The 15,117-nt window shown below is 52.2% G+C and overlaps 1 protein-coding gene across 4 annotated transcripts in view; it reads left to right on the top strand.

Annotated features, from left to right (window-relative positions):
* CDYL (chromodomain Y like) overlaps positions 1 to 15,117 on the top strand; it is a 99,542-nt gene that overhangs the window by 74,974 nt on the left and 9,451 nt on the right. For all 4 annotated transcript variants that reach the window (XM_086370419.1, XM_086370417.1, XM_086370420.1 and 1 more), the window contains exon 3: positions 14,397 to 14,653. In XM_086370419.1, the coding sequence (XP_086226545.1) occupies positions 14,397 to 14,653 (257 nt within the window). The remainder of the gene's footprint in view (positions 1 to 14,396; positions 14,654 to 15,117) is intronic.

Below are 15,117 nucleotides of genomic sequence, written 5' to 3'. Positions count from 1 at the left end.
GGGCCTTTTCCAGTCTGCGGACGAGTTCTTAAGTTCTCTGATGGTGTTTTGATGAACAGGAGTTCTTAATGTTATGTACTCCAGTTTATCCGTTTCTTCTGTTGCTTTCTGTGCTGTTAAATCCTTTCCTCATCTCCAGACCCGCTGTCTTACGCTGTCTTCTAGAAGCTTTCGTGTTTAGGGCTCTCTGCCTTGGAGGACGTGTAGCTGTCAGGCTCTGTACACCGTCACTCTTGCTGCATAAGCACCTCTGGTTACACCCGGGGCTGTCTCTGCAGGTCCGTCTCCAGGCTTCTAGTCTGTTCTCGCGTCCTTCATCCGGTCCCACGTTGTCTTAACTGCAGTGTCTTGAGGTCTTGGCGTCTGGTAGAGGAAGTCCTCCCCCGTGTCCTTGTTCAGGAGGGCCCTGGTCACTCTTGGCCCTGTCCATGTCCACGTCCAGGGTAGGGTCAGGTTTAGGTTTCCACTCCCCAGGACAACAGAGCCCTCCTGGGGTCTGAGCTGAGGTTGCGGTCACTGGTCATTTAGGGGAGATTGGTATATTTACAGTCAGTACAAGTGTCTTTTAGTCTTGTGAGTAGAGACGTTATATGTCTTTCATTAGCTGATTCCTTTGGATTCTCTTTTAATACTTTTGGATGTTGTTATAAATGGCATCATTTAAGTTCTTGTTTTCATGTTCTGTTTGCTGTTCTTTGTTCTAATTCATGGTTTTATCATTAAGGTTGTTTGCTGTAGAGTTATGTCGGGCACGTCACTTAGCCGTCATCATGAGGCCGTTACATGCGATCTGAGAACCTCGGGGCGGCTGGGTGGGCGTCTGTGATCTCAACGGGGCTCCCTCCAGGTCTGCGTTCAGCTGCCTGTCCAAGAGCCACAAGACAGGGAAGTGCTGAACGTTTCCCGGGACCTCTTCTCTTAGATCTGACTTATTTTTAAATAGGAACATATTAGTGCTGAATTCGACCCTGATTTTTAAAGGTGTAATTGAAGGATAAAAATAGTGATACATGAAGCGATGTTCAGCGTCACTAATTACTAGGGAAATGCAAATCAGAACCACAATGGGGTAGTACCTCGTGCCCATTAGAAAGGCTGTTACCAAAGAGGTGAGAGGTAACACGTGTTGGTGAGGGTTGGCGAAAAGGGAACCCTCCTGCACTTCCGGTGGGAATGTGACCGGTGCAGCTGCTGTAGAGAACAGTGTGGAGGTTTCTCAGAAATAAAAACAGAGCTGTGATCCGTCTGTGCTACTTCTGGGTATTTACCCGAAGAATGTGAAGGTGCTAAGTCAGAGACATGCACCGCTGTGTTCGTTGCAGCATTTGCAGTAGCCGAGGCATGGAAGCAACCTGAGTGCCCATCAGCAGATGAATGGATAAAGAAGATGTGAGGCATAAACACAGACGCTCACACTCACACAAAGGAATACTAAGCCATTGAAATCTAATCTTGCCATTTGAGACAACATGAACTTAGAAGGTAGTGTGCTAAATGAAACAGATGAAGAGAGACAAGTATTATATGATGTCATTCGTATGTAATATTTGTGTGTGTGTGTGTGTGTGTGTAAATGAACGGACAACATAGAACAGGGTGCTGGTTACCAGACAGGAAGGGAGGTGGAGGAGGGCAAGATGGGCAGACGGGCAGCGGCGTGGGACAGACGGACACGACGGGCTCTGCTGGCGAGCACGCTGCAGGGTGCACAGAAGGCGGGTGATAACATTGTGCACATGAAACTTAGAATGTTATAAACCGGTGTTACCTCAGTTTAAAAACTACAGCCACAGTCTTGAAAGTTACTCTTTCCTCATTCTAGGCTTATAGAAGATGGACATGTTTGGTACTGAAACATAGCTGAGGAGATGAGAAATACAGCAGTTAGGTCCAGATGCGGGTTGAAAGAAGCACTGCACTGCTGTGTGTGCAGTAAGAGTAGCGTGTTTCCAGTGTGTGCGGGATGCACGTCAGGGCCTGGGTAGGTGCTTCACGTGTGTCGGTCGCCGGATCCCACGGTCGCCGTGTGGGGCGGCTGCCAGTGAGCGGGGGAGCCAGGAAGGGCTCAAGGCGGTCTGACTCGGGAGCCCAGCCTGCAGCCACTTCAGATGAGAGTGAAACTGAAAATCCTTGTTGGGGCTTGAACGGCCTCAGCCAGAACCGCCGGGGGCAGCAGCTTGGGCCTCTTCTCCTCCGGCTGATCTGGTCTCATTCTCGTGGCGGTATCCAGGACACAGAGGGGCAAGCTCCTGTCCACAGTCCCTCGGGTCTCTGTTCCAGCTTCGAGGCTGCAAGAGTCCACCAGTCCACAGCGGGAGACCCAGGGACGGCAAAGGGCGTGGATACAGTGGAGTTCAGAATTGGGTCCGTAGTTAGTTAAAAGGTTCACTCTATTTCCAGCAGTGTTTTATCACGAGTTAATATTGCATTGCCTACATCTGTTGAGATTTTTCTTTCCCATTTGTTCCTTTAAACGAGTCAGTTACTCTGGGTTCTGCTCCTTCCTCATCCCCTCCCCCTAAACACCAAGTCAGCCTTGAGTTCCTAGAATTAAAATTAACTCAGCTTGGCTATGATACTTTATGCTGTTTATACACGGTTGCGTTTGCTTTACTAAATAATATTATAGATGTAAGATCCTAACTTATTATTGGCATTGACCTGTAATGTTCCCCTCTTGGAATAGTAATCTGACTGTTCAGATTTCACTGTTTTTAATCTTACGGTAACTTATGTAATTTGAATGTAAACATATATGTTATATCAACAATTATCTATTGAGGTTCTGTTATTTGAATAGGTAATTTTTTTGTTTGGAAAAATGAGATAGAGATCACATACCGTAAAATGCGTGCTCTGAAAGTGCTGTACTTCAGATTTTATTAAACACATCCTCCTGTTATGCAGCCTAGCCGCTGTTCCGATCCTCAACATTGTCTTCACTTCAGAAGGAGATTAGCCTGTTGGAATCCTGCCCCTGTCCACGCTCCTCCCAGCCCCTGGCGACTAGTAACTCGCTCTCCGCTCTGCGGGTTTGCCTGTTCTAGACAGTTCACGTAAATGAAATCGCCTGGGTGGATTTTCTGTGTTCTTTGGCGTGTTTTCAGAGTTCATCCGTGTTACAGTGGTAAGTGGACGCCTCATCCCTTTTTCGGCTGGATAATACTCTATAGTGTGAATATTGCACATTGTTGGTGGACGTCTGGGTCACTCCCTTGTTTAGCTGCTGCGCGTAACGCTGCTGTGAACACGTGTGTGCGTGCTCTTGCGTGGCTGTGTTTTCGGTGTTCTTGGTTAAATCCCTGGAGCGGGGTCACTGGGTGGGTGACTGTGTCTTCAGTACAGACAACGTACTTTACCCTTCTTCCGGGAGGTGATTCTTCACACCAGATGTTTTGAACGTTAAAGATATTCTGTGTTCCTATGAGTAAATTTCCTTTAGGTCCTCATGAGAGAAATCTTGACTAAAAAGAAGCTGAATCCTGAGTGAGCGTCACAGGGAATGCTTCCTGAAAGTTCCCTGTGGGTTGAATTTTTACCCAGTTCTCGTCTGAAAACTCCCTGAAAGTGCAATCAGAGCTTGTCTGGAAGGGCCAGTGATGAGCCCGGGGCGGCCGTCTCTGGCGCCAGGCCCACCCTGCGGCCTGTGTGACCCTCCCCTTCCTCCGGGTGGTCACCCTAGCCCAGCGGCTGAGCTCTGAGGACAGGCATCAAGTCCTCACCGCCTGTTTGCTTTTAAAATAAAACCATACCTTCTCATTTTCTCATGGAGCGTCCTAAGTTCAGGGACACTCAGTGTCTCTGCGGTGGAGGTCCAGCCCCATGTCCATGCCGGGCGGGTCTGGGGGCCAACGAGGGGCTGGCACATCCCCACTCCTCCCCTCTGCCTGGATCAGCTCTGCGTCTGAGGCTCCGTGTTGGAGTCTGTTCAAGGAGGAAAACCCTCGTGTGTGGGGGGGAGCGCGGGGAGAGCCACCTCCTTGGTACACTCGGGGAGCCACTGAGCGTGCGGTCCGCTCTGTTGTGTGCTCGGTCATGTCTGGCTTTCTGTGACCCCATGGACTTGGCTTCCCTGAGAGCTCAGCTGGCAAAGAATCCGCCTGCAGTGCAGGAGACCCAGTTGGACTCCTGGGTCAGGAGGATCCCCCGGAGAAGGGATCGGCTACCCACTCCAGTATTCTTGGGCTTTCCTGGTGGCTCAGCTGCCTGCAGTGTGGCAGACCTGGGTTCGATCCCTGGGTTGGGAAGATCCCCCGGAGAAGGGAAAGGCCACCCACCCCAGTGTTCTGGCCTGGAGAATTCTGTGGACCATGTGGTCCTTGGGGTCTCAAAGAGTCAGACACGCCTGCGCGACTCTCACTTTCCTTCCGCCGTGTGCTGTCTCTTAGCCTTTGCTGTCTCTTGTTCCTTCTGGTTTGGGGAGCCCTGCGTGTGTGTGTGTTTGTTTCTTGATCTTTCAAAGACCTTCAGGGAGGGACTTCTCTTGGGTCTTAGAAGTACCAGGTCATCGACTTAAGCAGTGCATTTCTCATTTAGAATCATCTTTCACTGGGGTTTCCAGCCTTGCCCTGGCCTCCAGGAAGCCCAGAGCGAAGTCTGTGTTCTGCTCTTGCTGACCAGGTGCAGGACCTCAGCTTCCCGCGGTGCTGTCACCCAGCTTCACCTTGTTGAGGGCGAGTTGTGCATTCAGCAGCTTTGCCTTTGTGGCTTTACTGATCTCTCCTGCCCATCGAGGTCTAGACACACACTGAGCTGCGAACCTCGAGTCGTGGTAGAGTTTCAGAACACAGTTGAAGTTGGTGCAGGTGCTCTTCTGATTTAAGCTGTTGCTAATTCAGAGATGAGGTGAGGGTTGGGAGAAAGTCATTTCACATGAAGAACCCAGGTCTCCCACATTGCAGGCAGATTCTTTACCAGTGAATCCGCCTGCAACGTCGGAGACCTGGGTTCGATCCCTGGGTTGGGAAGATCCCCCGAGAAGGGAAAGGCCCCACCCTCCCCAGTATTCTGGCCTGGAGAATTCCGTGGACTGTATAGTCCGTGGGGTCACCAAGAGTCAGACGCTACTGAGCAGCGTCGCTTTACACAAGGGAGGAGTGCTGCTCTGCTGTCCTCTGACGCGTGGTTCGCAAGACCCAGGCTGCGACGGGACGTGCGGACGGCACGGGAAGTCCCGATGACAGAGGTCACCCCTGGTCCCTAGCTGTTGGCTTTGCAGGTGGAAGGCTGAAGTAGGCCTCCGTGTGAATATCACAAACAACTTGACCTCGTGAGCCTCACTCTGGGTGATAGCGTGTGATCCAAGAAGGGGTGTTGGCGTCTCGGCCTCTGTGAGGCGCCCCTGCACCACCACTAGGAAATCAGCACTGGAGCGTTTTAGCCAGGAATGTACTGAATGCAGTAAATGTAGACTGAGCTGATGGTATCTGGAGTGCAGCCTGGGTTGTACTCTACATATATCTGACCACAAGTATGTCTTCCTTTAATATGTAGGATTTAAAATTATTGGGCAGGCACTATTAAACAGGGAAATCAGATTATAATCAATTCCTTACTTCTCTTACTGAAGCAGTAGTTGCAAAAGCTGGTTCTAAAAGTCAAGGCAAGTTTTATAAAGAAAAGCGTTGAGCGAATTCAGTCCTGTGTGAAATAAGGTAGGGTTGTTTTTGCAAGAAATAAAATTTTTGTAGGTAAGATGAATAGTAAGCTTCCACTGCTGAAGACTCACAGCGTGTGGGTAGTTGTTATTCTTCTTGTAGTTGTTTTTCTTCAGAATCCTTTATTTCAGGACTAAAGAGTGTGGGTCTGATAATTTTCTGTTCCTTTTTTGAAACTTTAAAGTGACACAGCATAAAGATTTTTGCTAAGCTTTTTTCTCTCCAGCGTATGACTTAAACTGGAAGCTGTTAGTGAGAAACTAAAGGGCATTGCATTAAACCATCACCAGTCTTACTGGATTCACTTTAGGAACTTATCCTGATACGTGTATTTAGAATGATAGAATTTATATTGGTGGTAGTTTTTCCTTTTTATTTTACTTTTTCATAAGTAAAACGAAACTAAATAGCTTGAGTTTGCATCTGTAATTAAGATTTGACTCCCTGTGTGAAAGTTTCCCATCAGCCGCTTCAGAGAGCGCACTTCCCCAGTGAGGGTCTCCAGCCCTCAGTCTGAGACACTGCTGCCAACAGCTTTGGGACGTGTGACTGCCTTTTCTGCTGAGCTGAGTAAAAGTGACGCTCAGACTTCCCTCTGATCACTGAGGGCTCCCTGCTTCTCTGGATCCAGGAACCCAAGTCCCCTGAGGGATGAGTGCCCTCTGGGCAGCTCAGCTGAACCCCCAGGGAAGATTGGAGCCGGCAGTAGGCTCTTCTGCACAAGACAGGCTGCAGAGGACTGACCTTTGTGCCAGGAAACCTCTGAACACAGCACAGACTCTCTGTGTCTCTGGTTGTGACCTGAACTGATGGTAGATGTTTGCAGAGTTTTTGGTGACATTCAGCAATACGTGAACCGTGAACTTCCAGATGTTCAAGCTGGTTTTAGAAAAGGTAGAGGAACTAGAGATCAAATTGCCAACATCCTCTGGATCATCGAAAAAGCAAGAGAGTTCCAGAAAAACATCTATTTCTGCTTTATTGACTATGCCAAAGCCTTTGACTGTGTAGATCACAATAAACTGTGGAAAATTCTGAAAGAGATGGGAATACCAGACCACCTGATCTGCCTCTTGAGAAATTTGTATGCAGGTCAGGAAGCAACAGTTAGAACTGGACATGGAACAACAGACTGGTTCCAAATAGGAAAAGGAGTACGTCAAGGCTGTATATTGTCACCCTGCTTGTTTAACTTCTATGCAGAGTACATCATAAGAAACGCTGGGCTGGAAGAAGCACAAGCTGGAATCAAGATTGCCAGGAGAAATATCAATAACCTCAGATATGCAGATGACACCACCCTTATGGCAGAAAGTGAGGAGGAACTCAAAAGCCCCTTGATGAAAGTGAAAGTGGAGAGTGAAAAAGTTGGCTTAAAGCTCAACATTCAGAAAACGAAGATCATGGCATCCGGTCCCATCACTTCATGGCAAATAGATCCCACCCTCGGAGAGGCAGGCGGCCTCCTGTGTACCTGCAGACTGCAAGGCTGGCTGGGAGAAAGGGAGCCCTGGCCATAGGGAAACAAATACTGTGTTTAATAAGGATTTTGTCTCTAGATCAAGAACTCTAAACCGGCTACAGATGCTTGTACAGTTTGTGTTTGATTGTAGTAACCTTTCTAGCGTTTGTCTCCTCCGCTTCCCTATCCCAGGAAAACCAGAGAAACTTAGCGAGAAAGTGGAAGTCATCACAGTCCAGTCCATGACTTGGATCTTCTCCAAGAGTTTGGTTATAATTGCTAATTAAACTCAGTCTAGCTAATTTAGGAAAATACTAAATACAACTTCATAAGATTAAACATAGAATTACCATATGGTCTATTTTTCTGTCAACAGATACAGATTTGTATATAACCATGGAATTACTAATTCTACTTCTAGGTTAACATCCAGAGAATTGGACGTAGGGTCAGGTATTTGTCCACTCGTGAATACGAATGTCCATACAGCGTTATTCACAACAGGCAAAACGTGGAAGCAACCCAGATAGCCACTGGGGAATGAAAGTGAAGTCGCTCAGTCGTCCAACTCTTTGCAACCCTCTGGACTGTAGTCTGCCAGACTTCTCCATCCATGGGATTTTCCAGGCAAGAATACTGGAGTGGGTTGCCATTTTCTTCTCCAGGGGATTTTTCCAACCCAGGGATCAAACTCAGGTCTCCAGCATTACAGGCAGACTCTACTCTCTGAGCCACCAGGGAATCCTTGAATAAACAAAATGTGTTTTTTTTTTTTGGAATGGAGTATTCTTCATCCTTAGAAAAGAATGATGTTCTTACACAGGCTACAGCAGGGATGCACCTCGAAGATATTACGCTAAATGAAACATGTCAGACACAGAAGAACAAATATGGAACGACTGTGCCTACGTGAGGCGACTAGAGCCGTGATGTTCGTGGACGCGGGAAGGAGGGGGACGGTTGCCTGGAGAATGAGGGGTGAGCGTTCTGCGGCTCACAGGCTCGCCTTGGGGAGCGGAGGGTTCTAAGATGGGCGGTGGTGGTTGTCCATCGTTGTGGGTGCACTCAGTACACCCACACACCGAACTGTGTGCTCAAAAGTGATTAAAATGGTAAATGCCGTGTGATTTTGCCATAGTAAAAATTATGTTCCAAATTATGTTTGCTAATATTTTATTTAAGACAGAAGTGTGTGTGTGTGTTTGTGTCAAAGCTAAGCTGAAGCTGTTTCTCTGAGTGCTTAGACTGCCCCTTCCCCATGCCTGGCCTGGCAGCAGGAGTTCCAGGTGACAGACAGCCCCGAGGTTTTCCATTGGACAGGCAGGTCCAGTGGGGAGTTGCAGGCACCCTCTGACCTTCTGGATGGGGACTCCGTGACCTCAGGAGGGCAGCTGAACGTCGGACCTCGGTTTTCATCTTGTAAAACCAATTCAGTGAGACGCCCGGTACCCCGAGTGCCAACAGGCCCACGATGTCTGTCGTCCCCTCCGCCTCCCCGTCGTGACTTCTTGAGACACTCTCCATTGGTGACTGGCGTTTCCCCCTCTTGCTTTCTGGGAAGGATAGGGGAAAAGGATCGTCACTGAACGGGAAGCCATCTGACAGCAGGTGTTTGCGCTCCTCCGTGGCATGAACTGCAAACGGTTTCAGAATTGTAAACATAACCGTTTGGCTACTGAGCTGTGAGCGTGGGAGGGCAGTTCTGATCGGGCCACGGTGAAGTCGCCATTCCTCTGGACTGCCAGGCTCCCCACTGGTTCCCCGACCCCGCCTCTGGTTCACTGGTTGCCGTGGCTGACAGAGAGGAGCGCACTCGCTCGTGTGGACTGCTCTCTGCATCTCTGACCCCGGTTGACACTTCGGCAGGTCCCATCTCCCTGCAGTCTTCCGGTCCGTGTCCTTCACTGCTTGGTCTGTGTCACATGGTCGGTCTCTCTTGATTTCCCTGTTTGTCTGTTCCAGTCATCTGGACATTAACGACCCTCCTCTGATGGGGAGGAACCATTCCTGCTGACTGGTCTCCATCCTCTGATCGAGGCCGTTCCCTCTGGGGACCCGGAGAGTCCTGTTAAGACGGAACTTGTGCTGGTCAGGCAGTGGGCGTCAGAGTCATGCAAGGGGACTGCTTACCCGCCAGGGACCCCAGAAACCCCAGGTGGTGGGGAATGGCCCCAGGAGCATGGTTTTGAAGCTGCGCCCTGATGTTGCCGTGAATCAGTTTGAGAATCTGTGGGCGGAGGGATGTTGCACTTCTCACATCAAGTGTCACACGAGTGTGAACCTCGCAGTTCAGAATCTTTGGTTTAATCAGGCAGATCCTATGTAGGTTTTAGGAAATTTAATTGGCTAACATTTATTTAAAATCGCATGGTCTTCATTAATTGCCACTTTTTCTCGCAAGACAGTATTTATCTTTTTAAACTCCTCATTGCTTTTTCATACTTAATATTCCTAGATTGATTCCCTCCAGAAACAAAATAATATCAACTGAAGGAGTCACAGCTTGTGTCGTTTTTGCTGTTGGTTTTCAGAATGATTCTTAATTCTGGTACTCGGTACATTTTTATCTAATTCACTGTTTTCCATCTACCTGCCTTCATGTATCTCTGGCATTCGTGAGCTGTTTTGTCATTTCGAGGAATTCTGTGTGTGCTTCATACAGTACAGCCGCTTTTTTGCACCCTCCATCCTTTGGCGTTCTTTTACTCTTTAAAGATAATGAGTTAATTGCGTACAGATGCTGTATGCACGTGGCTCCTCAGTACGAAGTTTCGGAACCCCTTGGCCCAGGCTTAGTATGGCTCCAGCGCATCTCAGGAAGCGGGAATGCAGGTGGTCCTGCCTGCATCCTGGAGCATGTGGTGGTACCTGATTGATTCCCAAGAGGGGGATGTCAGAGACACAAGAGAGACCCAGCTTACAGAAAAACCAGATTATTCACCTGAGGCATTTTTATTTAAGTTGACGTTTTAAAGTTTCTCGTTTTGTAGGAGAGGTACTTTCATGAAAGGTTGGAGGTGCACTGTTGTGGCCTTAGAGTTGGACACAGGCAGTGAGTGTATGACTTGACTACAGCTAACACAGCTAGTTATCCAAACTAGAAGGCAGAGAAGTGGGGAGGCTGATGGGGGTCAAGTGAGAGGAGAAAGACTGGAAGCGGGGCAGATAGAGCAGGGTTGGGGTGCCGGACGAGATGTCCCACGCATCTCTAGCTGACAGTCAGGACAAGTGTCCTTCTCTCCCCTCCAGCCACCTGCCTCCCAGGGTGGTACCAGCCAGGGGGAGGGAGACCCCGGTGATGCTGTTGAGAAGGCGGGAGGCGCGTGGGCCCAGTGCTGCGTACTCAGCGCTCAGGCGTGTTCATCTGTAGCGTGTGTCGCGGCTGTGCTGGGTGCCCCCCTGCTCCGAGGAGTCAGTTCTTACAGCCCACAGGTGGCAGGGGCCCAGGGGGCTCAGCTTGGGGGGGCGGGGGGTGCACACTGAGTTGGGACCAGGAAGCGCAGCCCAAGCTTTCTCACGATGGGCATCGGGTGCACAGGTGCTCGGATTGCTCCTGGCGCACCAGTCACGCTGCAGTGCCTGCTGTGTGCCAGCGTCCCCTGTGAAGACGCCCAGAGCCAGCCTGTGAACCATGAATCCAGAGGCCCGCCGTGGGCCAGGACCGTGACGGAAGGAGCTGGAGGAGAGCCGTGTGCAGTGACTGATGGATAAAGGGCTCCTTGGGCGTGTTGTGGAAGCCAGCGGTGAGAAGGTTTAAAGCCTGTCTACCCCTTAGTACATGTTTACTTGAAAAGTTTTCTCTCAATGAATGCAGCATGCAGATTATATAATCTGAATAAAATGATAAGCTTTTATATTGTTAAATAGGACTGGGTTCAGTGAGAGTGTGGATAACAGTGGTTTGAAAAGTCAGACTCTGTAAAGGAGGGCTGAGGAGTCTGTCGACTCTCTTGCTGGCTCTGGCTTTAGATCACAGAGAGGGATGGCCGTGACTGTCCGAGACACCCAGGCCCTCCTCTTCCAGCCTCCTGGGCCGCCTCGCCTCCCATCTGCGCGCCTGGGTCAGCCTTTGCCCGTAGCGTGGACGCAGCCTCCAGGCAGATGGCTGGTGAGTCGTGGGCTCACCGTGTCCGCCTCCTTCACGCTGGCAAACACGGTCCTCGCTGCCCGGAGTCCGCTCTGAACCGGTCGTGTGGTGGGTTTTGTTCCGTTTTCTGGGTCTCGTGGGCCAGTGAGGAAATCCAGAGACTGATTCTCTTGTGGTTGGAAGCACATTTCATTTTAGAAATACACTTTCTGTAGCAGTGAATTTTAACAGGTCAGCAGTACCTGTTTGAGGGTATCTCTTTTGCTCTTAGGACGTTCTAAAATAAAACTTGTTTCGGGGCGGCACTAAAACGTGGGTTTTCCTGGCTGGACTTCACAGCGGTGCCTCCGAGGAAAGCGGCTGGTGGTCTCGGCGCCGCGCCCCCCCCCCCCCCCACCCCCACCCCAGGAGCTGTCGGCTCCTGCGTCTCCGTCAGGCGGGGCTCACGTCTGAGGCGGGCTGCGCCTGTGTCGCACGGGCTCTGCCGTGGGAGCAGCTTTGCCCTGGGTCTCAGCGTCTGCCTCTTCGCTGAGTCCTGAGCCATGGCTTCTGCTCTGCGGTGCGGCTTTCTGGTCCCTGCTTGTCCTGAGGCCGGGTAGCCCTCTGACCCTCCCCTCGGAGCGGAGGGGGCTGGGCTGAGGGGTGTCAGGGTTCTCTCCCCTCGTTTGTTCGGTCAACGGTGACCATGTGTTCTGAGCGCTGGGGGTGCGTCAGTGAGCTCGATAGAGGGGACCCTGCCTTCAGGAGCTTGGTGGCGTCCAACCACAATTTGTTAGTAAAAGTCAGATGAGACGAACAGAGCTGGGGTGAGGACTGAAAAAACCAGAATGGGCCGGCACGTGGATGGTGCCAGGAGGGGCCGTGGACGTGGGTCCAAGAGGAGGCGGCGTTGTAGCTGCCGTTGAGATGAGCAGAAGAAAGCAGCTGTCAGAGCTCCAGGCCCAGAACGTTCCAGGCAGAGGGAAGAGCGAGTCCAGAGGCCCCAGGGGAGCACGGGCCGGGCACAGACGTCAGGAGGGAGGTGGCCCCAGACTGGTGCCTGTGCGCCCAAGGTCAGCCCTGCTGTGAGCACTTCTCCACCCAAAGAGGGCAGTCACAAGGCCCCTGGGGTGGGGGTGGGGGTGGGGCTCGAGCCCCTGGCGAGATTGCAGGGCCCATGATGTCCACCGAGAGCCAGCAGAGTGTCAACAGGGAGGTGAAGGCCAGTTCAGCAGGGCTGGTCACACGAGCCAGCAGGAGTCCACGTCTGAACATGCAGAACCACGGAGAGCTCCGCAAGACCTGCCGCCTCAGAGGTGCAGAGCTTGCCGCCAAGCTCGCGTGTCCAGGCTGGTGGACCCGTAGCCTGGAAGTTCCACCTCTGTGGACAGGGGTCTCCGGGGGGCCCTTGGAGACGTGAGTAGCAGGTCAGGGTGGGAGGGCCGGCCCCGTGCCAGTTAACAGCTCGGGTCCTGACAGCCCGGCTGCTGTCCCCCCTGCTCGAGTGAGCCATGGGCTCCCGCCCCTCCGGGTGGCGTGGCACCTCCACCATCCACTCACCTCCCTTCCGTCACCTTGCCCCCAGCACCTTAAGACTGCATTGTAACAAGTGCAGGATGGGCTGAAGGTTAAAAGAAACAGGAAGGGCACCTGAGGGCTTCCTCAGAAGACCCAGCAGTGCCCCCTCGCTGGTGACCGCTGGTCAGACGCTCTTCCGGTAGAAACACTCAGCTTCCAAGTCCATCAGCAGTGACCCTGAGGTTTGCTGGCGCGTCGGAAGGAGCAGCACAGCCCGGGGTACACGCTGCGGCTTCAGCGGCTGCATCAGAGGGTCGCTGGTGAACAGCGTTACAGACCGCCCGTTCAGGGGACCACTGAGCAGCCTTAGAAAAGCGCAGGAGACTGAGCTGGTGATGGACGACAGCTCCTGAGACACTGGTGAAGGCGAGCGAGGCAAGCCCCTGGGTCTCAAACGTCACTGCGCGGGTCTGTCAGCGGTGGGTGAGAGGGAAGCGTCGTGTAGTATGTGCTGCTGTGTGTAGAGCCTGTCTCTGAGGAGACCTGGAAACCAGACTCCATGACCCGGGTGGTGATGGGTCCCAGGCTGATGGGGGGAGGCCTTTTGCCATGCGCTTTTTTAGTCTTGTACTGTATATGTATTACCGCTCCCAGATTTTCCCCAGAGTGAATCTGCTTTTAACTTCAGAAATCTCCAGTTCCACCAACTGAATGCAAGTCTGCCTGTTTTAGCAGGGAGATGATCTGACTGCTGAACGTCCACTCCCCAATCCTCCAGCGGCTCCAGCTTGTCTTCTTTCACATTACAGGAAATATTTGACTCGTAGTTCATCATGTTCTCCAAGAACTTCTCTCTCATTGCGTTAGTAAAGTCTCATCCAGTTTTCTTAGGTCACTTTCCCTTCCTTCCTCCACCCAGAGGCTCTATACATTTATTACCAGGTTAGATGATATTCAGACGGTTCACACCAGGAGGAGGATAACTGTTTGCCTTAACGTTTGAACTCTGTTTTCAAAAATTACCCCTTTGGCTGTGCAGGGTCTTGGTTGCAGTGTGTGGGCGCTCGTTCTCTGGCCAGGGTTCGAGCCTGGGCCCCCTGTACTGGGAGCGAGGAGTCTCAGCGGGATGGGCCTTCCGGGTGGCGGGCGGGGACACTGTCTCCAGCCGCCTAGGAGGCTCTTTGAAAACGCAGCAGAACCAGGACTGTGGACAGAGGCCCATACTCCCGTGGAAGCGGCCCGGGGGCCGCGGGCCTGCAGAAGCTGGGGGCTGCTTCACGCGTCTGTCTGAGTGGACCCTCACCCGGAAGCAGTCTCGGCTCAGTGCCAGACGGCCTTGGCCCTAGTAATATTTCTTTGAATCCGTTTCCTTTTTTCTTTCAACTTCTCACGCCCAGGACATGTCCTCTTCACAAGAGCTGTTCTTGTTGAGTTCCGTTCTTCAAAAGTCTCAAGTCCTGCAGCTTCCCCCCAGCTTGTTCCTTCCCGTCTTTCTTTGTTAGGAGGGAAGGCTGAGGGCAAGCTCCTTGTCAGACGTGTGGGGACAGCAGACGCCCTTGAAAGCAGACTCTGCAGAGGTTCTGGTCTCTCACCTTGGACTGTCGGTCAGCCCTGGGTCTGTCGTGGGCGTTTCTCCCCAGTCAAGGGCAGGCTGGGGGTGGGTGCTCACCACTGTGCTCCTGGGCCCCTACAGGCACCTCCCCGTTCATGGACGCGCTGACGGCCAACGGGACCACCACCCTGCAGACGTCGGTCACGGGCGTGACGGCCGGGAAGAGGAAGTTCATCGATGACAGGCGAGACCAGCCCTTTGACAAGCGGCTGCGCTTCAGCGTGCGGCAGACGGAGAGCGCCTACAGGTACCGGGACATCGTGGTCCGGAAGCAGGACGGCTTCACCCACATCCTGCTGTCCACCAAGTCGTCCGAGAACAACTCGCTCAACCCGGAGGTGAGCGCTGCCGCGGGGGCCACGGGGGCCACTGTCTCCGGGCCCGCAGGCCAAGCCCCGGCTCCCCTGGGCCCTACTCCCCCGCCCGCCCGCCCAGGGCCGGGTCCAGCTACGAACTGGGAGGTGCAGGGTGCCCTGAGCACCCACCTCCTGGCCAAGAGCCCCTCATCCGCCCAGGTTGGGGGGTGGGCCTCCCTGGAATCACGTGTGAGGTGTGTGCTCCCAGAGCTCTCGGTTCAGGCGTGGTTAAGGCCCCCTGGGGTCCAGCCCTGCAGAAGCTCACCCCATCTTCCTTCCCTTCAGCCTCCAACTCCACATGGAGTGGCGCTTCAGCTGCAGTGATTCCTACACGGTTATTGCTGGTCATTAAGTAGCTTCCAGGGGGTGAGGGAGATGGGTGCTCCCAGAGGCTCAAAAGCTTAGTTCTGTGACATATCTAAAATCAGAGGTGTTTGAACCTGAGC

This window comes from Bos grunniens, chromosome 23 (assembly GCF_055505025.1).
Source record: "Bos grunniens cultivar Pamir isolate PY7600 chromosome 23, Bosgru_T2T1.0, whole genome shotgun sequence".
Lineage (NCBI taxonomy): Eukaryota > Metazoa > Chordata > Mammalia > Artiodactyla > Bovidae > Bos > Bos grunniens.
This window is presented reverse-complemented; position numbering and strand designations above follow the sequence as displayed.